The 27395-nt window shown below is 32.9% G+C and overlaps 1 protein-coding gene across 1 annotated transcript in view; it reads left to right on the top strand.

Annotated features, from left to right (window-relative positions):
• The window catches only part of LOC142225700 (uncharacterized), a 40091-nt gene extending 18174 nt beyond the window's left edge, over positions 1 to 21917 (top strand). The window contains exon 2 of the mRNA XM_075295543.1: positions 20223 to 21917. Within this exon, the coding sequence (XP_075151658.1) occupies positions 20223 to 21554 (1332 nt within the window). The 3' untranslated portion in view covers positions 21555 to 21917. The remainder of the gene's footprint in view (positions 1 to 20222) is intronic.
• The last annotated feature ends 5478 nt before the right edge of the window (positions 21918 to 27395 follow it).

Here is a 27395-nt window from a genome sequence, read left to right as displayed (position 1 = left end):
CTCTCTCTAATACGCCTCTACATACTCTTTCTAATACGTCTGTGGCGCCTACACTCAAAAAAAGTTTACTTGGATCCAAAGATTTTGACCTTCCCTTAAGGAGTTTGGTATTGATTCCGAGCCAAAGATGCGGCTTTTTTAAAATAAAGACATTTTTACGGACCTCCCTGGCTTTAAATCTAGGATCAAATAAATTAAAATTGGACACAGATCTCATTCATCGAGTTTTTATTTTCTTTTTGCGATATATCAATAAAGGTATTTATGTTCAAACAAATTCCAATTTCAAAATCCAAATCATGCCAAATACTTCAAAGTAAAACCAGTTTTCTTAATGCTAAAAAAAAAAAATTAAACCAAAGATGCAAATCCTTAAAATAAGTCTTAGCCTATATTTGAAGCCTTTTTATCTTAAATTTAAAAATTCAATATGTCAGTTGAGTTAAAGACGATTTCTTTAAATTAAAAATATTTTTCTTTATTTTAAGGAAAATTTGCCTTACTTCAAAGATCTACAACTTCAGCAGAGAGACGCAAAATTTCAAGATTTGTGACTTAAATTTAATGAAAAACAAATTTTTTTGAAGCAAGGATTATAAACTTTCTTTTAATTAAAATGTCATCGTTTTAAAGAATGTTGTCCTTAGCATTGCGTAAATTTTGAGTCCTAAAATGTAACATGCATAATCTTCCATATTAGGTCAATATTGTTTTCAGTATATATAATGTGTACATACACATGTATATAAACTAACGGTAAAAAGTTCAACTGAAAAATTGTCTGATGGGCACCTTCATTTGGTCGTTTGTATTATACAACGTTTACGTTCTTTTCGCTGAAAAGTACAGATGCTCATTAGAGTTTCGTTTTGAATTATAAACACAGATCGTGGGTGAGTTAACTTATTTTATATTCGCAAGAAATTTGGTGTAAATTTTGGGAAGTGAACTTTCAGATGAAAACGTGTAACAATTACCAGAATCAACATAAATGGCAAAGAAATTGGAGGACTTGTATTATTTCCTACTATATATAAATTATATTTCTAACATCTTAACAAAAAATAAGAATTTGTTAGGTTTCATTAATATAACGTTTGTGTTCATTGATGCAACGTTCGTCTTTCATTCAGACAATGAATGATTTTCATTCATACAACGTATAAGCTGCATCCATTCAATGAATAAGATTCATTCATACAACGAATAATTTTCGTTAATTCAACGAAAAGGCTACGTTATAGCAACTTAATTATTCGTTAATACTACGAAATGTATTCCATAATGGGTTTTGTAAATAAAACGTAAAAGTTCGTTGTTATAATGAAATACTACATTGGCTGACTTTTACTCGTTATTTTTCCGTTAATACATCGTAGGAATTCATCGTATTAACGAAACTTTTTCTACCAGTGTAGGCAACGTTTCTTTTTGTTTTTATGTTTAATGTTTTTTGTATTTGTTTTTTATATTTTTTAACTGAAGTTAAGTGTAAATATATAAATGAATTAATTTTTTTTTATTTTAAATGTTAAAACGTAAACATTGCTTAAAACGTAAACATTGCTTATCTAAAATTTCGTTCTTGAGAAAACAAAACTCATATTTCAGTGTAGCATAACATGTTTGCGATATATGTATATGTTAATTTGTTAGAACATGTTATGTTTGGGACATAACACATTTTTACACACAAAGAAAATTTCATTAAAATTCAGCCAACGAAAAATTTTCATTGATATAACGAAACAATTTCATTAATAGAATGAAAATATTCTTTAATAGTACGAAACGTTACGTTGATTTACAGAAAATTCGTTATAATAACGAAAAACTTCGTTGTATTAACGAATTTATTTCATTGGATGACTTTTAACGACACATTTCGTTAATATAACGAAACTTTTTATATTAGTGTACATGTGGGTGCAAACATATACTAATTTATAAATTGCCAATAAATATACATTTAGAAAGAGAGACCGAGAGAGTAAACGCAAGATAAACTATGGAAGTAACAATAGTCCGTTACTATTGTGTGAAATAAATGAAATGAAAGTTTCATTAAAAGTTTTTTTTTTTTTTTTTACCAGTGCACTATGGCTGAAATCGCGATTTCAGCGACATAAAGTCAAATTTTCAACTTTAAATTTTTAATATATTCTAGATGGGGTTTACTAACTAACATATTAATAGTAAAAAATCAAAATAGATTGTTACTATTGGCATCCCTGTTTATGCACAAACAGCCGTTAATATTGACAAAACTTTTAATAGGTGGTAACAAGAGTAAAGCAGCGCAATTTTTGTAGAATTAAAAATTTTTTTTTTTATACATATTTTTATAACAAAAATATATGTCAATATGAGTTTTAATGCTCTAGGTGAGTAGTTTAAATATATACAAATAGAATTTGCTAAAATTCTTTGTATTTCGTGGTTATTTTGATGGCTTTTTTGTGAAATTTTGAAGTTTTATCGTTTTTCGTGGAGTAAAACTAAAAATGTTTTGAAGTGCCATTAGAAATTTCTACATGTGATTGTTTATAAAAACCTCCAGTTTTATGTCATGGCAAAAATGTCTGCTTTTGTCTGCTAATGACTGAATGAATGATATTTTTTCAGAAACACTCAGGTTTAAAAATTTTGAAATCTTTGAGTTTTTTTTTGGCAATTAAGAGAAATTATTCGAATTATATTATAAAGGGTGATTTGTTAAGAGCTTGATAACTTTTTTTTTTAAAAAAACGCATAAAATTTGCAAAATCTCATCGGTTCTTTATTTGAAACGTTAGATTGGTCCATGACATTTACTTTTTGAAGATAATTTCATTTAAATGTTGACCGCGGCTGCGTCTTAGGTGGTCCATTCGGAAAGTCCAATTTTGGGCAACTTTTTCGAGCATTTCGGCCGGAATAGCCCGAATTTCTTCGGAAATGTTGTCTTCCAAAGCTGGAATGGTTGCTGGCTTATTTCTGTAGACTTTAGACTTGACGTAGCCCCACAAAAAATAGTCTAAAGGCGTCAAATCGCATGATCTTGGCGGCCAACTTACCGGTCCATTTCTTGAGATGAATTGTTCTCCGAAGTTTTCCCTCAAAATGGCCATAGAATCGCGAGCTGTGTGGCATGTAGCGCCATCTTGTTGAAACCACATGTCAACCAAGTTCAGTTCTTCCATTTTTGGCAACAAAAAGTTTGTTAGCATCGAACGATAGCGATCGCCATTCACCGTAACGTTGCGTCCAACAGCATCTTTGAAAAAATACGGTCCAATGATTCCACCAGCGTACAAACCACACCAAACAGTGCATTTTTCGGGATGCATGGGCAGTTCTTGAACGGCTTCTGGTTGCTCTTCACTCCAAATGCGGCAATTTTGCTTATTTACGTAGCCATTCAACCAGAAATGAGCCTCATCGCTAAACAAAATTTGTCGATAAAAAAGCGGATTTTCTGCCAACTTTTCTAGGGCCCATTCACTGAAAATTCGACGTTGTGGCTCGTTAGTAAGTCTATTCATGATGAAATGTCAAAGCATACTGAGCATCTTTCTCTTTGACACCATGTCTGAAATCCCACGTGATCTGTCAAATACTAATGCATGAAAATCCTAACCTCAAAAGAATCACCCTTTAGGAATTACATATTGAAGTCTGGCGGTTTGAGATATGAATAACTCCTTTGCATGCGTAGTCTTGGCAGCAAATAAAAACACAAAATTAAAAAAAAATTGGTTCTTCATGTTGAAAAGTCGAAATCATACGACAGTGGAAACGGTGATGAAAATCATTTTTCGCACGAAAGAGAGAAGAGCTTAGTGAAATATTTTTCACAACATATGAATGGTCCCCGATGTCTGCCACAATATACAAAATATTACTATTACCGCTCGTAAGGATTCAAAGGTGCACAATATACTTCACATGCATCTCAGAGCTGGATAACTCTGGCTGATATATTTCTTGTTTATAAGAACCTACACATACCACACTCAAAAAAAAGCTTACTTCTATCCAGAGTTTGACCTCCCTTAAGGATTTTGGTATTGATTCCGAGCCAAAGATGCGGCTTCTTTAAAATAAAGAAATTTTTTAGCGACCCATCTGGCTTTAGATCTAGGACCAATAAAATTAAAATTAGGATACAGATCCCATTTATCAAATTTGCATTCTCTTTTCGCGGTTTATTAATAAAGCTACTCACGTACACACAAATTCAAGTTTAAAAATTATAACGGATATTTCAAAGTAAAAAATGGTTTCTTAATTCCAAAAAAAAAACTTTAAACCAAAGACGCTAAATCCTAAAAATAAGTTTTAGCCTATATTTGAAGCGTTTTTATCTTAAATCTAAAGTTTCAATATTTCAGTTAATTTAAGGATTTTAATAATGCTCATGTTTTCAGACACGTCGCTAAGGTAAATTGCCAATAAAATTATTCGTGAGTCGCGGTATTTTTAGTAAGTTGCGACATTTTCGTGCGTGAATGTACGTACACTGAAAAAAGCATGCCCGATTCCAAAGATTTTGTCTTTACTTTAACAATTTTGATATTGTTTCCAAGCCAAAGAAACAGAGAATACATGTAAGGATTATTTTAGACACAATTCTCTTTTAAATTTGGGTTTTGTGTACTTGCTTCTAAGAAGCAAATTTTAATTTTTCGTTTTTCAGCTTTTTTCTTCATATGCTACCAAAGTCCTTTAAAAGGGAGTTAACGACAACTTTATTTTCCAAAGTCAGACTCGACTTCCAGAAGAAATTATGCTATGTTTCAAGTACAAAACGTCTTTAAAATAAAGTGTTGAAAAACATGTCCTATTTTTGAACGATTTTTTGCTTTGTAGTCAAGATCCAAAAAGGCAACAAATTCAAAGACAATGTCATTCATTTTAAAGAATTTTTCTGAATTATTAAAGTCAAGTTGACTTTAGCCCAAAAAATTTTTCTTTCATGTTACGATACCCATTTTTAAGTCAAATCACTTATTTATAGAACAATATGACTTCATTGAAAAGTTTATCGACTTTTGGACAAGGAAAAAAACTTTATATTAGAGAAATGCGCCTTCTATTCTATTTTATTCTATTCATTGTATTTGTGCGATATATTGATAAAACAATGCACGTGCAAACAAGTGTCAGTTTAAAACCATACTTCGTTTGATTTAAAGGCATTTTCTTTAAATTAAAAATGGTTTTCCATACTTTAAGTAAAATTTGCCTTACTTCAAAGACCCACGAGCAAACTTTAAAATATGTATCTTAAATTTAATCAAGCAAATTTTTGAAGCAAAAATTGTTAATTTTATTTTAATTATAATTTCATTATTTTAAAGAAATTTGTCCTTAATATTGTGTAAATTGAATTTCAGTGCGGTTCACACATTTAAGACACAATTCTCTTTTTAATATCACCTTAGCATACTTTATACTACGAAACAAATTTGAAAATACGAGGGCGGTTCGGAAACTTCTTAGCCTATCAATTAAAGAGAATATTTAGTTTTTCAAAAATATATTTTTGTTTTTTCAATATAATCTCCTGAAACTTCAATACACTTAGTCCAACGCTTTTCCAGCAATTCTATCCCTTGATTAAAAGAGTTTTCCTCAAGGTCTTCAAAATAGTGGTTTACAACTGTAATTGCATCTTCATTTGAGGTAAAACGCTTGCCAGCAAGGAATTTTTTTAGATTGGGAACAAGTAAAAGTCACTGGGAGCTAAATCAGGAGAATAAGGTGGGTGGTCAAGCAACTCGTACTTTAATTCTTTGATTTTAGCCATTGTTAAAAAACTCTTGTGCGCTGGTGCATTGTCATAATGAAAAATTATTTTTTTTGTATTGTAAGCCAGGACGTTTTTCTCGAATTTGTACATTTAATTGATCCAAAAGGTTGCAATAGTACTCGGAATTTATTGTTTTGCCCTTTTGCAGATAGTCAATCAATAAAATACCTTTGAAGTCCCACAAAACCGTTGCCATAACCTTACCAGCCGATTGAATTGTTTTTGCCTTCTTTGGGGCACTTCCTCCAGCTTCAGTCCATTGTTTCGATTGTTCTTTTGTCTCTGGAGTATAGTGGTGGATCCATGTCTCATCAGCAGTTATGAAACGACGCTTAAAATCCATTTTATTTCACTTAAAACGATCCAAACAAGCTTGAGAAATGTTCATTCTTATGCGTTTTTGATCGACTATTAACAAATGCGGCACCCATCTTGGAGAAAGCTTTTTATCTGTAGTTCTTCATGCAAAATTAAATGGAGTCGATCATTTGAGATGCCCATGATATTAGCAATTTCACGCACTTTTATTCGTCGTTCATTTAATACTATATCATGCACTTTGGCTACAATTTCTGTTGTTGTTGCGGTTTTTGGACGTCCACTACGTGGTTCACCTTCAGTGCCTGTACGACCACGTTTAAATTCAGCAACCCAATTTTTTACTGTTGCATATGACATTCACCATATCATTATGAATTTCTTGTCCCGATAAACCATTTTTATGTAAATATTTAATGACACCACGCATTTCTAATTTTTCCATTGTAAAAAAAAAATTGCGAAGGCGTCTTTTTTGAACACCTGTTTCTATATGAAGGAGTTGCCAAATCGAAACAAAACTTAACATGTGTTAATATAATTATAATTATTAATTATAATTATCTAATTAATATTAGACATCAATGTATAATAAATAAATATTTTTACTTGATCAAGAAAATTTTGTAGTTTGAAGGAAAAAATTGGAGTTAAAAATTGCAAGAATGTCTTTAGTGACATAGGAAGTTCATGATGGACGCACTTGTAGTAAAATTTACAAATTTAAAGAAATAATGAACTATTTTGTGAGAAATAAGAACTTTAACTGTAAATCTTTATGCTTAATTTGTGTATAATTTTTTTCTCGTTTTTTTTTTTACTTCATGTAACTTACGTACGCAAAAAAATTATTAGAGTAAAGGAAACTTTCTCCAAACATAATAATTCCATGAACTAAAATATAGTTAAATTGGCTTTAGTGAAACAGTGATAAACAAAGGTCAACAATCCAAATTAAATGATTAATTAATTCTAAAAAATATTTCTGAATAATTAAAGCCAAATTGACCTTAGACCTACATAACTGTGGCTGTGCTAAGCAAAATTCGCATTCGTATTTTAAGAACACGAAAACTTTGTGAAATTGATATGTGTATTTCAAGGAACATGTTTCATCCCTTAATGTCAGTATAAAGTTCGCATTATGGGACGAAAATAGTAATTTGTTCATGGTTGCTTGTTCTTAATAATTCAAATTTAAAGAAAATAAAGTTTTGGTATTGGTATTTGGACACGAACCAATTTCATAACCAATTTGACACACATATTGTTTTAGCTACACTTGTAGGTTAGTCGACATATGTTTTTAAGATGAAATTAAAGCCGTACTGTGAATATTGAAAACGAAAGCAGCAAATTAGAAAATTTTACCATAAGCTTAAATGTGCCAATTTCCTTGCTTCATAATCTAGATTTACGTTTTCACGAATACTACCCAGCAAAAACTCTCATTACCCGGTAATCTTGTATATAAGCCTATTTAAAAATTAATAACCACTTATTAATTGGCGTCGCTCCGGATTACATTTACATACACATGTCCTAGGGGGAAAGTACTTCTCCCCAGGCATACTTTCGGCCATGAAATAAGTAGTGCTTTTAGAGCATATAATCACCTAATATGTAATCACTTATTCGTAGATATACCAAATTTGCAAAATAGCCACTTATTGTCTCAGGCAACCAAATCTCGAAAATATTAGTTTCTATCACCGATTACAATGGATCAAAATATGGCGAGTAATGCTGTAATAGGAGCACTACTTGAATAGAAACGAATATTGTACAAGTAAACAAAAAATCTAATAAATCATCTAAATAAGATTACACGCAAATTAATTTCACACTTAAAATATAGCATTTTCACTTCAAATGAAACCTTTTACATTTCAAATGAAACCTTTTTCAAATCAAATGAAAACTTTTTCAAATAAAATGAAACCTTTTTCAAATCAAATGAAACCTTTTTCAAATCAAACGAAACCTTTTTCAAATCAAATGAAACTTTTTGCAAATCAAGTGAAACATTTTTCATTTCAAATGAAACTTTTTTCAAATCAAATGAATCTCTAAAATCAAATGAGTGCTTACTGATGGATGAATTTTAATTAACCAACAATAATTATTTTCGGATAAATTTTTATATCACTAAAAGCAAAACTACACTTTTTTGTAAACATTTTGTTGAAGGATTATGCGTTACTTTCTTATGTGTATACTTAACAATTTCTTTTCAATGTTTTTTAGGAATGTAAACCTTCTTAAATAAAAACTCTTCTTAATTGAATATATATACATACATTTTATTCATCGATTGATTAGGACTTAAGTTTATAAGAAATTAAATTCACTACAATTAATTCATAAGAACTTACAAAATATGAATTATTGTTATATTAAAATTATAATGTAATATTAGAAAACAGTGTAATAATTTAAAGCATGATTTATAACTAATTCAGTGCAAGGGTTGTCGGCTTGCGGCTTGTGGAATTTTCAAGACCATGTCCATAACATAATTTTAGCAATCGGTTTGATTTAATTGTTGAATACTTTCCTCGATAACTTGTTAACGTTATGTTCAATTCCTATATTGCTTAGGATTGAACGTGCGTGGAATTTCATTTTGGAGAATGCTTTCTCAATGGGGTTCAGCATGGGAGAATATGGTGGTAGAAACTTTATGATACATCCTCTGCAATTTACCATGTTTGCGATATCCTGGCCTTTGTGGATACGTGCATTGTCCATAATAATGAAAGAATTTTCCAATTGCGGGTTAATTTTTTCCAGAAGCTGCGTCATAAACATTTTAAATCGTTCAGCATTCACCGTAGAATTGGATACGACCATGTGGTGGACCACACCTACATTGTTTATAGCTGCAATCAATGTGACATTTCGACCTTTGACTGTTGGAACAACAACTGGCGCTCTGATGCCCTTTCTGGATCTGGCTTGAGATCTTCTGAGATGTAGGTTAAACCCACACTCATCGACGAAGATTAACTTTTCCCGTTGATGTGGAACCCATTGTGTAAATTCGTTTGCATAATTTTCTCTTAATTGAATTGTTCGTTCACAGTTCATTCTATCCATCTCAATCGAAGCTAATTTCAACGTTATTTTGAGCTTTCTGAGCGCATTATTAATGGATGTTAATGAAATATTTATGCCCTTTTCTCGAAATAACTTAGTTTTTATAGTTTTCAATGTAATTCCAGGCTCACGTTCCACATATATTTCAATCCAATTAATAATGTCGTCCGTCAATACTGACCGCCGTTTTCCTCCACGTCTTGCTTCCACCAAATCTTCATTTCTTTTATACCGTGATATAATCGTTTTAGCTGTATTTATTTTAATGGATGGTAATTTTGCGGCTTCTCCAATGCATTTTCCTTCTTCATATAATTTTATAAAAAGCATCTTTGTGTCTTTTGTAATTTTTGAGTAGGTTCCTGGGTTTCTTTTTGGAACAGCTATTGCTCGCTCTTCATTGATTTTGACGTCAGACATGCTGCTTTCTAATTCGACTGGCATACTATGATTGGGCTCCCAACAATCGGAGCTTCCCGAACTAAAATCAGTCTCACTCATTGTAGTATCAATTTGCAACTAATGTAATGTTTCTTATTTTCAATGTAAAGAGCTGCTGATCTTTCCAATGAGTTTCTATTTTTAAAAATAACGGTTTATGTAAACAACAACAAGAAGGTGACTTTAAAGACAATTCTTTTGAAGACGCATAATCTTTTTCTAATATTATCATCGAAAATATCAACCAATCGAAAATCCACAATGAGTTATTGTAAACAGTTTTCGCACGAAATTTGATAATAAAAAATTGAAATCACATTTAAAATATAGGTTAGGTGACATTAAGTCAAAATATAAAAATATATTTAAATATAACACGCGCAAAAACCGAAAAATTCTAAATTAAAAAAAATTAACTACGAAAAAAATATCGCATATGACATTAGAGTGTCTAAATTTCGTTGTGGAGGAAATTATTATTTTTTTCAACATTTCCCATGTATACACATTATACATAGTAGAGCTCGACAAAAAAAAAGCAATAATCGGCCGAAGCCGATTATATTCCTCAAATTTGTAATTAAAGAAATTTGAAGTGTTTTATTCAATATTAGAATATTTATTTAGAATGCATACATACAACAATAAATGGCAATTCAGTCCAGTAGTTTGATATTATAATGACAATTTTTTTTTTATAATTTTTTAACGTTTTATTTGTACTGGGTGTTTGGACTGAAATAAATTCAACACTTGGACAAATCAATATCAAATAAATTATTCAAAAAGCTTCGGCTTCGCTTAATCGACTTCATGAAGCCGAAGTCCGATTCGTGGCCGATTATCGATTTTTGGCCGAAAGCCGAAGCCGGAGCTGATGCTTTGGTCGAGCTCTAATACATAGCAATTAAGCCCTAACCATCAATGGTTTATAGTAAGATTTCAACTAAAAATCTGGGTCAAATATAAATATATTTTACAATTAATTGCAAAAGATTCATTTGATTTGAAAAAAGTTTCATTTGAAATGAAAAAGGTTTCACTTGATTTGCAAAATGTTTCATTTGAATTGAAAAAGGTTTCATTTGATTAGAAAAAGGTTTCATTTTGTTTGAAAATGGTTTCATTTGAAATGTAAAAGGTTTCATTTGAAGTGAAAATGCTATAGAAATAAATGTAGGTTGTTTAAGGTAGTTGGATTCGTGAATTACGTTATAATATATCCAATAGTCAATTCACATTAGGTTCGAAATCTACTAAAATGGATTTTAAGTCCCTTTTTTATTATTGTGTTTAAAGGTATTTTAATAAGCGACACCTGTTCATGAAAACAAAAGATATAACAACTAGAATACTAAAATATAGGCATTTGAAATCTAGTTTAAGTGCATTTTGGAAGGGTAATGCGAATGAGGTATAAGAAAGCATTTATTTAAAACATGTTAATGGAATTAATTTAAAGCACAATTATTATGAAATATTTGTGATAAAAATTTCTTAACGGAAAAATGTTCAGAATTACCGTTACATTACATATTCTTTTTGATTTTTTAAGTAAAAACTCAATTATGTGAATAATTATACCTAATGGACCAACATTCTATTTTATTAAGTCATTAACAGTAAACTGCATAAAAGTTTGAGAATAACAATTCGAAAATTACCGAGAAGTATTTATTTTTGTCATTACAAGTTAGTCATTAGAACTCACCGCAATGTAATGCAACGTGTAATGACAGCTGTACTCCTGGTAATGCCAATTGTAATGAGATGTGGTTACCTAGTTTTTGCTGGGTACCAATTCATTTTGGTTTCATTTTTTTATTTTACATTTTCAAGCAATACTGCTTCTGCGCATTTTCTCTGGGTTACATTATTCGAATATGGCATTGCTTTTATAATCATTTAGTAAAGACATTAACCAGTTAATGATGATTCTGCCTTGGCAACGCTCTACTCATCGCTATCACATTCGTAGGTTTTGTACGTATTCTGTTTGGTGGGTGTGGGTGCTTGTTTATCTCAAAAATTGCTTTTTCAGTGAAATAAATAAATAAATAGCGAGTTATATATTAAAATTGCCAATTACTATTTCACTGACCATCGTTTTCCCTGAAGTTTAAATTCAAAACTAGTAGTGTCGAACAAATATTACCACAAAAGGCAAGTGGAATGAATCGTATTTTTTTTAATGTTAAAACTATGAGTAAGGTGTATGTTATGAATCAAAGGCCTACACAAGACATTTCTATATTCTAGTGTGGACAATAACATAAGGTGTCAACTTGTATAGAAATATCTACGAAAATATAAAAAACTAAGTCCACCAAAATCTTCCAAATTGCAACAATAGTATTGAAGAATCTGACCAAATTTTGGTTGTTGGTAGAGAACAAATAATTATAGTAATTTTCTTCAAAGAAATATTTTATTTTTAAGCAATATATTTCTTCAATTAAAAATTTAAGATTGATGTTTTTCGTTTATTTTTATTTCCAATATTTATTTTTATTTCCAAACACAGAAATTTTTCAAATGTATACCCACAAAAAAAAAATAATTCTTTCCTCCCAAACTATGTAACAGGGCGTGTTCAGAGAGTGAGGTTTGGGAATGTTCTTTCTAATCAATTTGATGTAATATCTGGAGCTCCTCAAGGTAGTCATCTTGGACCTGTCCTTTTTACACTCTTTATAAATGACTTACCCTGTGTTATTGAAAATGCTCATGTATTAATGTATGCTGATGATGTCAAAATCTTCTATTCTTTTTATGACCCTATTGATCAAACTTTATTACAGTCTGATCTTGAAAATTTCTCATTGTGGTGTGATATAAATTTGATGCAATTAAATATCTCAAAGTGTAAGCAGATGTCATTTTATAGAGTTAAACGCAGTAATACTAGTTACTTTCTTTACAGTCGTGAACTTGAAAGGGTTGAGACTTTTCTTGATCTTGGTATTCTTTTATATAATAGATTAAATTTTAAACAACATTTAACTATGATGATTAATAAAGCATACAGCTCGCTTGGTTTCATGAAGAGATGGTGTAAAGAATTTGATGATCACTGTGTCACAAAAATTCTGTACATTTCTCTTGTTCGTAGTACCCTAGAATATGGCTCAGTTATATGGGACCCTGTTTATAAAATATATTCGGATAAAATTGAATCAGTTCAAAAACAATTCCTTATTTTTTGCCTGAGAAATCGAGGAAGGACTTATCTTACACTACCTTCGTACAAATTTAGACTTGAACTAATTAAACTTCCGTCATTAATTAGTCGAAGAAAAATGTTAAATATTACGTTTATTATGAATATTATACATGGAAAACTTATTTCGAGTTTTATTTTGATTCGTATTAGTCTAACTGTACCTCTTAGACCAACAAGGAACTTCCGTTTATTAAGTATACAATACTTCCAGAGAGAGTTTGCAAATAATGATTCCCTTCGCCACTTATGTGATGATTTTAATAGGTATTATCACATCATTAATCTTTCTGAGGATAGAAATATGTTAAAACGTAAAATGATTCTTTATTTGAATGAATGAATGAATGGAATTTATAATATATTTCCGATCTTTATTGTGTATATATGTAGTTTTAAGTATTAGTCTGTAAGGATATTGTATCTATAGACTTAAATAATAAAAAAAAATTAGACAAACATATATAGTTTCCCGTTTGATTTTCGCTGTAAGGAAGTTTGTTTTGGAGAAATGTATATACTTTTTGTGATAAACTTTGATATTTATATAGGATGTAAAAATAATTTCATATGTTAGAGACTTTCTGGCATATTGCATTTATCTTCGCATAATTCTCACTTCCGCGAGGAAACACCTTCTTCTGTAATACAAACAAAGTAGAAAGAATTATTCGATTTTATAAATTTTACCTTTCTCCTGAACGGAGAATCGAACCGCGGACCATACAATGTTTTCATCAATAGACAATTATCGCTATAGCCATCAACGGAAACAGTAAAGCACGAGCCTATGTAAAGAAAGTTTATGTGACAGAAAACTACATTTAGTTGGCCACCGTGGATCAATGGTTAGCATGCCCGCCTTTAATACAAAGGGGTTCAATGTGGGATCGATTCCTGCTTCGACCAAACAGAACCAAATATTTTTTATACCTCCACCATCGAAATATTGGTCTAAGACCCCATAAAGTATACATATTCTGGGTCGTGGTGAAATTCTGAGTCAATCTAGCGATGCCCGTCCGTCCGTCTATTGAAATCATGCTATGGGTCACATCAGTCCACTTTTACGCATAGCCCCCATACAAACGGACCCTCAGATTTGGCTTTCGGATCCTCTTAGAGAAACATTGTTCGATATCGGTCCATAATTATATATAGCCCCCATATAAACCGATCCCCAGATTGGCCCCCGGAGTCCTTTGGAGGAGCAAATTTCATCCGATTCGATTGAAATTTGGTACATGGTGTTAGTATATGGTCCCTAACATTCATGCAAAAATTGGTCCGTATCGGTCCATAATTATGTTATATATAGCCCCCATATATAGCCCCCATATAAACCAATCCCCAGATTTGACTTCAAGAACAACTTGGAGGAGCAAATTTCATCCGTTTCGATTACAATTTTGTACGTTGAGTTAATATATGACCTCTAACAACCATATACAAATTGGTTAATATCGGCCCATAGTTATATATAGCCCCATATAAACAGCGCAAAAATTGGTTCATATCGGTTTCCTTGCCATCGGAAATAATTCGATTGTGGATTACAGCCTTTAGTAGAAGTTTGTACGTGGAGGGTACATAAGATTTGTCCTGGCCGAACTTACGGCCGTATATACTTGTGTTACATATATTCCAAAAAGTTTCGGAAAATTCCGAAAAGATATTCGACATTACATACTTAAAGGCTGAAAGTCAGAAAAAAACATTACTTGATATATGCGAAATGGATTGTGTTTTTGGATAAAAGAATTATTTTTTTATTTAAAAAAGTAAGATATCATTAAGCTGCGGAAAATTTCGTCAAAAATAATAAAATTTAACCACAAGCAAATAAATTTTTTCAAATAAAAATAAGTTAAATTGGCGTTAGTTTAACTATGGAATTTTTTTTCTGTGTGATAAAAGTTTGAAATTTTCTATATATTTTTAACTAACCAGTGTTAATATTGAACTTCGTATGTCGCTAAAGAAGCATGTACCTATAGTAAGTTCAACATTTTCCTATAGGTTAGTAATTTGCTTTAACTTTTGTCAAGTTAAAATTTAACTGTTCAGAAGTAAATTATTAACTAAATAATAAATTTGTTAAAAACGGAAAAAAAAATAATGTTCTGGATTTCCTAGACCACCTGGTGACTTGGAGCTAGGAGACCTCAAGGGGGAGGATCCCCATTTCTACATATCATATTATATTTAATACAAACCACTTACTCTTCTGTAGTACAAATCCTTTAGAATCATTTATTAGATTTTATTTTTATCATTTTATAAAATTTTACCTTTTGTCCGGACGGAGGATCGAACCGCGTACCATCAGTTTTCTAACTAAACACACTATCCAGTGGGCCACTTAGCTCTTATACTCATTAACAACCAAATGTCACTTTGTTTATTCTATTCTAGCTTGGCTGCATGTTTTCATAAACACATACAGTCAAGGGTGTCTATTTTTAGAAACACCACACGAGCACATGTTTCGGAGACGAACAAGTGTCTAGAAATAGATTCACTTAACGGTAGTTAGAACTGACATTCATCGTTAGTTTATTTAAACTAAAAATGGAAATTTCATGTCCAACTAGACTTCGTAATATTGTACAGTAAAAGTTCAGTAGCGCTGAGAAAATTTTTCGTACGTTCGAGAAAATACGTATTCCATATTATTATATTTGCTTCAGTCCATTTACGACCTCATTGGGAGTTCTTAATCATTTTGCTGGTAATGGCCGTAAGTTCAATTTACTTCCACTGAGTTAATTTTGTTCATCAATAGTTAAATTTAACTAACTGTGAGTACTCTTTTGAACTACTCAATAATATGGAATTAACTTGTAGTTACGACGTTCAATTTTCTAAGTGTATGTCTCAAAAATTTTATGAACTAAACGTGAGTATAAAGTTCAATGACCGTACACATAAGTTCAATATGAACTAAAGCAAAAGAAGATTTTCGTACGATTCCCAAAAATAATAAGAATGAACTACTGTATGGTTAAAATGGTCATGATTTGGCGCCAATGATTTTCTTCTTTGGTTTTAGTTAATTTTTTCTTCTATGAGATGATGTAATTTTAGTTAAAAAGTACAACAGGGCATTAAAAAGTACAACAGGGCATTAAAATTTTCTGGTTTTAACAACGCTTTGTGAAAATCTTAAAATGTGGACTAAAATTTAGTTCAATTGTCGTGCGAGATAGTTCATTAAAACAGTTCACGTTTTTTCGGTGTAGACTTCGCAATATTGCACAGTAAAAGTTCTGTAACGCTGAGAAACTTCTTCGTACGTTCGAGAAAATACGTATTCCCTATTATTATATTTGCTTCAGTCCATTTACGAACTCATTGGGAGTTCTGAACCATTTTGCTGGTAATGGCCGTAAGTTCAATTTACTTCCACTGAGTTAATTTTATTCATCAATAGTTAAATTTAACTAACTGTGAGTACAATTTGAACTACTCAATATTATGGAATTTACTTGTAGTTACGACGTTCAATTTTCTGAGTGCAAGCATGTTTTTCTTTTGTGTGCAATCACGAAAAGCCAACCAACCAATAAATTAAACAATTGATATAAATAGCATTTATTTTCGTGTGCACAGATTGGCACTCTATTTAACCCTAAATTTAAATTTCTCTTGTGCTTTTGTACTGTTCAACATCCGGTCGAAGGGGAAAAGTTTTTTTTAAATAGAAAAAAGCCAGTTGATTTTTTCACTTCCATGGAAATTCTTTTGAGAAGATTTTGTAAATTACTCGAGTATTCAATTTTTAGTTGAGTATAAGTAGAAAACATATATTTATAGAAAAATATGTGCCGAAAATAACAAAATTAAAACGATGTAGAACATAAAAAAAAATATTTTTGTAGAAAAATATTTAATAAGAACTCACCGCTGATGTGATTTGAACCTGCGTGTAGAATGTTACGCCTTGGTTTCATATTACGATCATATCACAAACACATTAATTGACGTTTCGATGCTTCATGTCCATTAACGTTTGTGGCTGTTGTGGTGCCAACAAACCCAGGTTCAACACCCGGTCAGAGCGAAAAAATTCTCAAATTGAAAAAAATTAGATAGCAAGAATACAAAAGTATTCTTCAAAGAACGGACTATTTCTGTCCTATGACACGCTCATGTAAAATTCATTGGAGATGATCCAAGTTTGCACTACACAAATTGGGGATCCAAACTACTTCTTTGGAAGCTCTTTTTTTACTGGGCACTTCTTCAAAAATTTAGAATCATGAAGAATAACAATGCAATTTTAAAGTTTGTGTCTAAATATATTAAATACCGATCAATTGACCCAACACGAAGATTAAGACTAAATTATATAACTAAATTATATATTAGCCACGCTGTAGTTCATTCTTATTATTATTATGTTTTAGCAAGTGATGTTATACCAACTCCTTAACTGCCATGCAAACAAAAATTGGTACAGAATTCTGCAGTGGGGAGCAAAACAGAGTGCATGTGGACCACTTAAGAGTACACTTTATTTGCTTAATAAAAACCGTCTATTGAGTCCAATTGCTACAAAATATATATTTCATTTATGCTTTATTTCCTGATAAACAAAACTGTACATTCAGATAAATTATATACCTACCAGTAAGTCTGAATCCAGTTTTGAAACTTTAGCCCACAGTCCTTTGTATTTATCTAATTATGGTTTAACTCTTCTTGACATACTTCTATTAAGTTTTTTATTATTTATGTTGAAATATCCGACTAATTGTGCTGAACTTTGCTCTAGATCTTATCGCTATTTTTTGGTGCTCTGTGGTGTAACTCAAGCCCATTTTAACCAGAGCCCATAAATTCTCAATAGTATTGAAATCAGGGCTTCGTGGTGGTATTCTGAGCATTTGAGAATTGAGCTCCGACAAGCATTTCCTTACTATTTTGTAAATATGCTAACGTTTGCCGTCTTTTAGAAAGACAACTTGATCCTCAAGGTAGGCGAAAACCTCCACAAACTCAGGCAAACTTTATTGCACAATATCAAGGTAGTCTCCGTTTTTTCATGATTCCTTACTATTAACCAATGGTCAAGTGTGTTACCATCCCCATACCACGAGATTTCCCCTCTATGTTTAACGCTTTGTGTGATGTGGAGAGTTTGCAGTTACCAGGTCATTATCAGTAATATTCGGAAGTCGTTACCAGTAATGTTCTTTTGCATCATATTAAAAACGGTTTATTTTTGTTTCATCTGACCATTTAACTTATTTCCAGTAATCACCGACCCAATCTGTGTGGGCTTTAATAGACATTTTCTATGTAATAAAGTTTGCACAAAGTGAAAATATTCGCTCGGTTTTGCTCCCCACTGTAAATAGTCCATATATAAACCGTCGCACAGTGGTTCTAAATCGCTTTTTTAATAACTCTGCACAGTGGTTCCAACTAGTGGGTCCACTAGTGGGTCCACGGGCTGACCGGTAGGCGTTGAAAGTTGGTCACCTCGGGGGTACCAAATTTTGTTTTAGCTGTCAAATCCGCAATTATGAACCGATTTCGATGATTGCTGGATAGAACTTGTAAAACCCTTCAAAAAAGCGTTTGTGATTATATTTTATAGTTTTCGAGATATGGGCCCACAATTTATTTTTTTGCAAAATTTTAACAAAGTGTGGTCAGAATTTTGAATCTACAGGATCTGTTTTTGGTCGATCCTTTTTTTTTATTAACTGCAATAAAATTTTATTTTTTTGATTACGAACATATCGATGCCCTCATTCCAGAGTACGCTAAGTCGACTTAGCATTTTTTGATGGATTTCGCTGTTATTTATTCGGATTGATGTGAATTGCATCCTGCATTTATTGGACACTTCTATCAAAAGTTATGGTTAATATTGTACTTAGCCTGTGACTAAAGTTTTAAAAAATGTCCAATCAAAAAAGGACAAACAGATTTGTTCGGTCTAAAGTGGTCTAAGTCATTTCTAGCCTTGTTCTATTATTACTATTTTGAGTTCGTACATACTAAAAAATATAATAAATATGATTTTAAGACCGAAAATAAGGGAATTTCTATTGTATACGGTTTTAAAAAGTGGTCTAAGTCATTTCTAGCCTTGTTCTATTATTACTATTTTGAGTTCGTACATACTAAAAAAAATATAATAAATATGATTTTAAGGCCGAAAATAAGGGAATTTCTATTGTATACGGTTTTTTGGGAAATTAAAAAAAAAGGCTTTGAACTTGCTTACTGTAAAATTCACTTTTTAGACTTAGCGTACTTTGGAATGAAGTCATGGTTGGGGAGACACCGTGTGCAATGGTTAGCATGCCCGCCTTGCATACACAAGGTCGTGGGTTAGATTCCTGCTTCGACCGAACATCAAAAAGTTTTTCAGCGGTGTATTATCCCACCTCAGCAATGCTGGTGACATTTCTGAGGGTTTCAAAGCTTCTCTAAGTGGTTTTACTGCAATGTGGAACGCCGTTCGGCTATAAAAAGGAGGTCCCTTATCATTGAGCTTAACATGGAATCGGGCAGCACTCAGTGATCAGAGAGAAGTTCACCAATGTGGTATCACAATGGACTGAATAGTCTAAATAAGTGAGCCTGATACATCGGGCTGCCACCTAAGCAAACTAACCTAACCTATGGTTTGCCTCAATGAACTTTGTTTGGCTTCTAGGAACAATTCTAACAATAAATGAAAACTTCTTTGGTCTAAAATGTCGTTTCCCAGAAACATAAATAGAAATTTGACGGTTCTCGTCGGATAATATTTAATGTATTCGCAAAACTATATTTATCTCTCTAGTTTACACATCGGGATCTTATTTCGATCCACAAATTCACGTATTTCAGATTTTAATTTTGTTCGCCCGTCCTTTAAAAATACTAAAATTCGATGGGGCCACGCCAATGACCATACTCTAAGTACTTCGATTGTGGATGACAGTCTTTAGTAGTACACAACCCATTGTGGTAATGTACTTGTTTTAATTAGCCTTTTTGTCCTTGAACCTCTCTTGTTTATGTTTTTAACACACAACAAACGTATTTTACATTTGAAATCTTCAGATATTGAATTTTGCGAGTATAACAACGAAATTTATCATTTCAACGAATGTATACATTTGAAAATTGAGATAAACTTGAAAATTGGTACCAATCCTCTGACAGGCTCGTCAATGGAAATTAGGCCGTGGGACTATATTACAGTAACTCATATTTTAATTCGATTACAATGTAAATTTGATTTTTTTGGAAATGGAGTAGCCGAATGAATTTATTGTAGATTTAAAATTATATGAATTTTACATTAAAAAAAAAAACAAATCTGTTTGTTTACTTTCTTTACAGTTATCGGCATTTAGTGTTTTACTCATATCCAGTTCTTTGGTCCATGGCAAAGCCGTACCCGAAAATGTTCAGAAGAATATTTTAGCTCAGGAAAGGGTTCCAAGCAGTAATACCGGTGATTTGCACACATCAGAGTCGCAAGTGTCGCAAGTAGCGCAACAGCGGATAGATTTCGATGAGTATCATCACCATCATCATGAACATCATCATGATCCAGGCTTTTGGAAAAAGAAAGTAACCTGGAAAGAGGGTTGGAAGAAAATCTGGAAACCTGCAAAGAAACAAATCTGGATACCACAATGGAAACAGATTTGGAAGCCTGTTTGGGTTCCGGTGAAAGTGCCATCATGGAAAGAAATTAAAGTACCAGCGTGGAAACAAATTTGGAAACCAGTGTGGAAGGAGATCCAAGTTCCGGCCTGGAAAGAAATACAGGTGCCAGACTGGAAGAAGATTTGGAAGCCAGTTTGGGTTCCCACTAAGGTACCAGCATGGAAGGATATTCAGGTACCAGCATGGAAACAAATCTGGGTTCCGGTTTGGAAAGAAATACAAGTGCCGGCTTGGAAAGAAATCCAAGTTCCAGAGTGGAAACAATATTGGACCCCAGAATGGATCAAGGTTGGCATTCCAGGTGAAAAGTTCTTAGGAAAAGATCATGATGGCTGGGAATACACTAGTCACGATTTATGGAAAAAGAAGTTGATATGGAAATCCCACTGGAAGAAGATATGGAAACCTGCCAAGAAACAAATTTGGGTACCCAGTAAGAAGCTTGAATGGAAAGAGGAATGGAAACAAATATGGAAACCAGCCAAGAAACAAATTTGGGTTGAAGACAAGAAACTCGAATGGAAGGAAGCATGGAAACAAATTTGGAAACCAGCCAAAAAACTGATATGGGTACCGGACAAGAAACTTGAATGGAAAGAAGCATGGGTACAAATCTGGAAAACAGCCAAAAAACAAATATGGGTCGAAGACAAAAAACTTGAGTGGAAGGAAGCATGGAAGCAAATATGGGTACCAGGCTGGAAAGAAGTTTGGGTTCCCGACTGGAAGAAGATCTGGAAACCAGTTATCATTTCCGAATGGTTCCCCTCACCCGATCACCATGACCATCACCACGAGGAACATGGCTGGGATCGCAAAGACGACAAATCAAACAAGGTGGTGTGGAAACGCGATGACAATGCAGTGGCCGCATCCAACGGAGGCCCAGCTCAGAAGTCTACTCAACTCCAACCGGTACAAACGGTGGACTTTGCAAATAAGCCAACAGCAAATGTACAAACAGAGACTTCAAAAGCCTTCAAATTTCCTGGAGCGTAAAGAAGACATCCATATGTAGTATTTAAAATTAATTTTATATAGGCCATTTTGATTGTTTGATAGAAATCAACTCTCTGTATATAACTGTCTTCTACATTGAATTTCATTTCTTCAACTTCCAAATCTTTCCAACCATATCATCTAACTGTAAGCCTCTTTTCAATGCTGTAACTCTTGAACGCTGTTTTACTCCCGAAAATCATTTTAATTTAAATTATTTTAATTGTATGTATATTTAATTTAAGTTATATCGCTCGAAGTGTTGACCGATCCATAGGATCCGTTACTCACATCCTAGCCTAAGTCATGTCTACAATAAGCAAAAGCAATTGTATTAAATAAAAAACCTTTTGAAATCTAAAAGTTACTAGAAATGTGTACTGCAATTTTGAAAACGAGGAGGGCATGCCAAGTGTTTAATTTTCTTTCACTAACTCTAGATCAAGATTAAACTTTGAAACTTGAAATCGACACGAGAATCTCTTACTAGGATTTTGGGGATCTAAGGATTCTATGAAACAATCTTCTTATAGGATTCAAATAAATCGACGAATCAGAGGAACTAAGGCTCCAAATGGGAATATCGCACGTATCTACAAATGATATACAGTGAATCCTCTGAAAGTTGGACACCTACGGTCGCCTAAATTTTGACCACATTTGGGAGGTGTCCACTTTTGAGAGGTTAATTTTAATGTGTTAATATAGTAAACGTCCCCAAACAACTGTCCACATTTGGGAGGTGTCCGGTTTTCAGTAGATAATAACAAATGAGAGGTTATGTTTGATTGATGAGACGGAAGTAGAGCGACTGTTTCAGTTGACACTAGAATCTAGAAGCAGCTTAAAACCAGATGATCGCGCAAGTTTTGCCCTCACACACACGAAAAGATGAAAAGAAATAGGCTGTCCATTATATCTCTTTTAAAGAGAACATATTCTCTTTTTGTGTTCGTATCTTTTTGTTCACTCCCTTTTTTTGGTGCCGTATTTTTATGTCTAACAGTGCTCTTTATGTACTCTATTTAAAAAAAATCCTAGATTGATGGAATTTTATTTATTTAGTAGGAATTCGCCACTTTACTGGGTTAAATATGTTGACAAATTAAAGCCGGAACACAATTGCGATGTTTCGACGTACGGTGTAAAAATTAGAAATGTAATTGAACGTACGACGTAAATAAGCCAATACGTTGTCGTCGTCAATTTATTTTGTTTCTTTTTTAAGAAAATGTGATTCTTTTTGTTTTTTATTGTTTTATTATACATTTATTTCGTTGTTTCTATCATTAGAAACTATTATTATTTTAATTTTAGCATCAATAAAATTATTAATTATTTAATAAAGAATTTTTTTTATTATAAACTCGTTTTTAGTTAAAATGTTTTCTTTTTTTAAAGCGAAAGTTCTCTTTTGAAAATTATCCATATGGAAATCCTAAAAAGAAACATAAACAACCATATACGGCCATAAGTTCGGCCAGGCCGAATCTTATGTACCCTCCACCATGGATTGCGTAGAAACTTCTACGAAAGACTGTCATCCACAAATTTCAACTCACTCGGATGAAATTTGCTCGTCCAAGAGGCTCCAAAACCAAATCTCGGGATCGCTTTATATGGGGGCTATAAATGATTATGTACTGATATGGACCACTTTTGGCATGGTTGTTAAATATCATATACTACCACCACGTACCAAATTTCAACCAGATCGGATGAATTTTGCTTCTCCAAAAGGCACCGGAGGTCAAATGTGGCGATCGGTTTATATGGGAGCTATATATAATTATGGACTGATAGGAACCAATTCCTGCATGGTTGTTGGATACCATATACTAACATCACGTACCAAATTTCAACCGAATGGGAAGAATTTTGCTCTTCCAAGATGCTCCGGAGGTCAAATGTGGGGATCGGTTTATATGGGGCCTATATACAATTATGGACCGATATCGACCAATTTTTGCATGGTCATTACACACAAAAAAAAAATTTTTTGATTTCAATCACGAAAATCGCGGATTCAATCATTTTTTTAATTGAAATGTCTTCAATCACGAAAATGATAGTATAAATCACCCATTTTGATTGAAAACCAACACGATTTTCAATAAAAAATTTAATTGACTTTTGTCACGGAATCAATTAATGGTGTGATTGAATCAATTAAAAACGTGATTGATTTTTAACATAAAATTCAATCACAGTTTTAATTGAATCAATTAAAATTTTAATTAATTTCGCGACAAAAATCAATCAACTATTTGATTCATTCAATTAAATAATTAATTGAAATTGGCTATAAATTTCAATCAAAAAATTTATATATTGCGACCCCAAAATCGTATTTAATTTTATTTGAAATAAAAGAAAATATGTGTTTCTTATAAAACATATTTAATATTTTATTATTTTTTGAATTATGCAATAGACAAATAAATTTGGTTCTTGTCATTTGTGGTTTGTTCTAACATAACTTACAAATACAATTACATAAATTATATAAATCAATATCTTCCTTATAATAATAACCATGTTAGCATGGTCCTTCTAATATGTAGATGCGCCTAGATTTCCAATAAATCAGCAACCTGTAAGCTAAATTAGTTTTTCTGAAAGTAAACAGAGTAATTCGAATTTAATTTTGTTCAATTAAAAGTTAATTTTGTTAAACATTACCTGCATAGAATATCAAGTTCAATTCTTAGTTCCAGGTTGCAGATTTATAATCTTCTTTTGCAGTTGTAGTCTTTTAGCATAAAAAGGCGTATTAAGGAGCTCGGTAATTTAATTTTAGTAACAATTCATTTCCAAAATTTCCGCACATTGAAATCGTCTATTAAAATTTGACCCAATCATAGACAAAAATAAATAAGCAATGTAATATTTGGTATTATATTGATGATACTTTGCAAATTCTAAAAATAGAAAAAATATATACATAAATGGGAAATACATATTTTTAATATTTTCGGATATTTTTCATATTTTTAAATCCAAAAGAAAGAACTTTTTTACAATTACATAATTCAGCTCATTAGTTTATATATCAGATATACTGCTCTCTACTTGGGTTCAAACTGAAAAAGGCAGGTAAAACAAAAATACAATTTAATGCCAACGCCACTTCGCAACATATTTGATAAAATGATGGAGTTGATGGGATTGATTGGTCAATTTCACGAAATAAAATTGGTCACTAAAAGAAATGAATAAAAAATATATTATTTTAGTCCGTTTAATGTAAACAGGCTTCAATGGAAAACGGTATTCACATTTCACAATTTCTTACCTTCAATAAACGTAGATTGTTTTCCATTTTTACAATACCACAAAACACAGGTAATTTCAAACGCGTTCTCTCATATATTTTTTCAAACCTTTACCACGTGGCCATTTGTTGTTGCACACTTTATTTATTTCAACCCTTTGCTATGATTTGTTGTTGCGTTCAAAATATTTATGCACACATTTTCAATGCAGCAGACAGAATGTCGCCAATCATGTTTTTCAATTTACGCGAAAAACAAAAACCCATCCGTTGACCATCATACATTGTTGAATAAATACCCATTCTCTTGTTCTCTTTTCGCTCTTTCCATTGCTCAAAATTATTCAATTTCAATCACAAAGGTGATTGGATCAATCACATGTGTAACTGGAAACGGTAAAATTTCAATCACGTTTGTAATTGAAAATTATTTCCGAATTGATTAACAAATTTATTGAATCAATTAATATTTTAATTGGAAACGTAACAAATATCAATCATTTTTTTAATTGGGTTTTATTCGGATTTGATTAAATAATTAATTGAATCAATTAACATATTAATTGAATCCGTTTCCAAATTCATTTAAGTGTTTAATTGAAAAAATGTTGGTGATAATTTTTTGTGTGTAGAGACCATATACTAACATCATGTACCAAATTTCAGCCGGATCGGATGAAATTTGTTTCTCTTAGAGGCTCTGCAAGCCAAATCGGGGGATCGATAGCTTGTTTCGTTCGGAAGTTAGCGTGATTTCAACAGACGGACGGACGGACGGACATGCTCAGATCGACTCAGAATTTCACCACGACCCAGAATATATATACTTTATGGGGTCTTAGATCAATATTTCGATGTGTTACAAACGGAATGACGAAGTTAATATACCCCCCATCATATGGTGGAGGGTATAAAAAGGGTATTCTAACGATTTCTGGATCCGTTTATTTAATAAAGGGTGATACGGTCAAAATTTAGTCAATATAAACTTGACGTATTTCTTTCAATTTTGCATTTAAAAAACCTTAACACCCCTCATTTTGAAGGTGTGTGTGTAGAATGTTACTCCTATTTGGATTTTGGAATTCACTCTTCAGTTGTCAAAATGCCGTCCAAGCAAGAAGAGCAGCGTATCAACATTTTGCTCGCGCATTGCGAGAATCCGAGCTACTCGCACGCAAAGCTGGCAAAATCGCTAAAAGTTGCCAAATCAACCGTTACAAATGTAATTAAAGTGTTTGGGGAACGTTTGTCGACAGCCAGGAAGTCCGGATCGGAGGGAAATCGAAAACCGGAAGCCGCTGAGACGACAAAGAGAGTTGCCGGTAGTTTCAAGCGAAACCCTAACCTCTCTCTCCGAGATGCCGCAAATAAGCTGGGTGTATCGTCTACAACCGTGCATCGAGCCAAAAAACGAGCCGGACTATCGACTTACAAGAAGGTAGTGACTCCAAATCGCGATGATAAACAAAATACGACGGCCAAAGCGCGATCCCGGAGACTGTACACGACGATGCTTACGAAGTTTGACTGCGTAGTAATGGACGACGAAACCTACGTCAAAGCCGACTACAAGCAGCTTCCGGGACAGGAGTTTTATACGGCAAAAGGAAGGGGAAAGATAGCAGATATTTTCAAGCACATAAAACTGTCAAAGTTCGCAAAGAAATATCTGGTTTGGCAAGCCATCTGTACCTGTGGCTTGAAAAGCAGCATTTTCATAGCTTCCGGGACTGTCAATCAAGAAATTTACGTGAAAGAGTGTTTGAATAAACGTCTGCTGCCTTTCCTGAAGAAACACGGTTGTTCCGTACTGTTTTGGCCGGATTTGGCATCTTGCCATTACGGTAAAAAGGCCATGGAGTGGTACGCCGCCAACAACGTGCAGGTGGTTCCCAAGGACAAGAACCCTCCCAACACGCCAGAGCTCCGCCCAATTGAGAAATACTGGGCTATTGTCAAGCGGAACCTAAAGAAGACCAAAAAAACTGCTAAGGACGAGCAGCAGTTCAAGGCAAACTGGCTTTCTGCTGCGAAGAAGGTGGACAAGGTGGCTGTACAAAATCTGATGGCAGGTGTCAAGCGTGAGGCCCGGCAGTTCGGATTTGGAAAAGCGAAAGCCTAACTGAATATTTTTCCTGAATGTTGCTCCTATTTTGATTTTGGAATTCACTCTTCAGCAAGAAGAGCAGCGTATCAAAATTTTGCTCGCGCATCGCGAAAATCCGAGCTACTCGCACGCAAAGCTGGCAATATCGCTAAAAGTTGCCAAATCAACCGTTACAAATGTAATTAAAGTGTTTGGGGAACGTTTGTCGACAGCCAGGAAGTCTGGATCGGGAGGAAATCGAAAACCGGAAGCCGCTGAGACGACAAAGAGAGTTGCCGGTGGTTTCAGCATTTTCATGGCTTCCGGGACGGTCAACCAAGAAATTTACGTGAAAGAGTGTTTGCATAAACGTTTGCAGCCTTTCCTGAAGAAACACGGTTGTTCCGTACTGTTTTGGCCGGATTTGGCATCTTGCCATTACGGTAAAAAAGCCATGGAGTGGTACGCCGCCAACAAC

Source organism: Haematobia irritans, chromosome 2, assembly GCF_050003625.1.
Source record: "Haematobia irritans isolate KBUSLIRL chromosome 2, ASM5000362v1, whole genome shotgun sequence".
Classification (NCBI taxonomy): Eukaryota; Metazoa; Arthropoda; class Insecta; order Diptera; family Muscidae; genus Haematobia; species Haematobia irritans.
The sequence above is the reverse complement of the archived record's forward strand: the minus strand, read 5'-3'. Positions and strand labels throughout refer to the sequence as shown.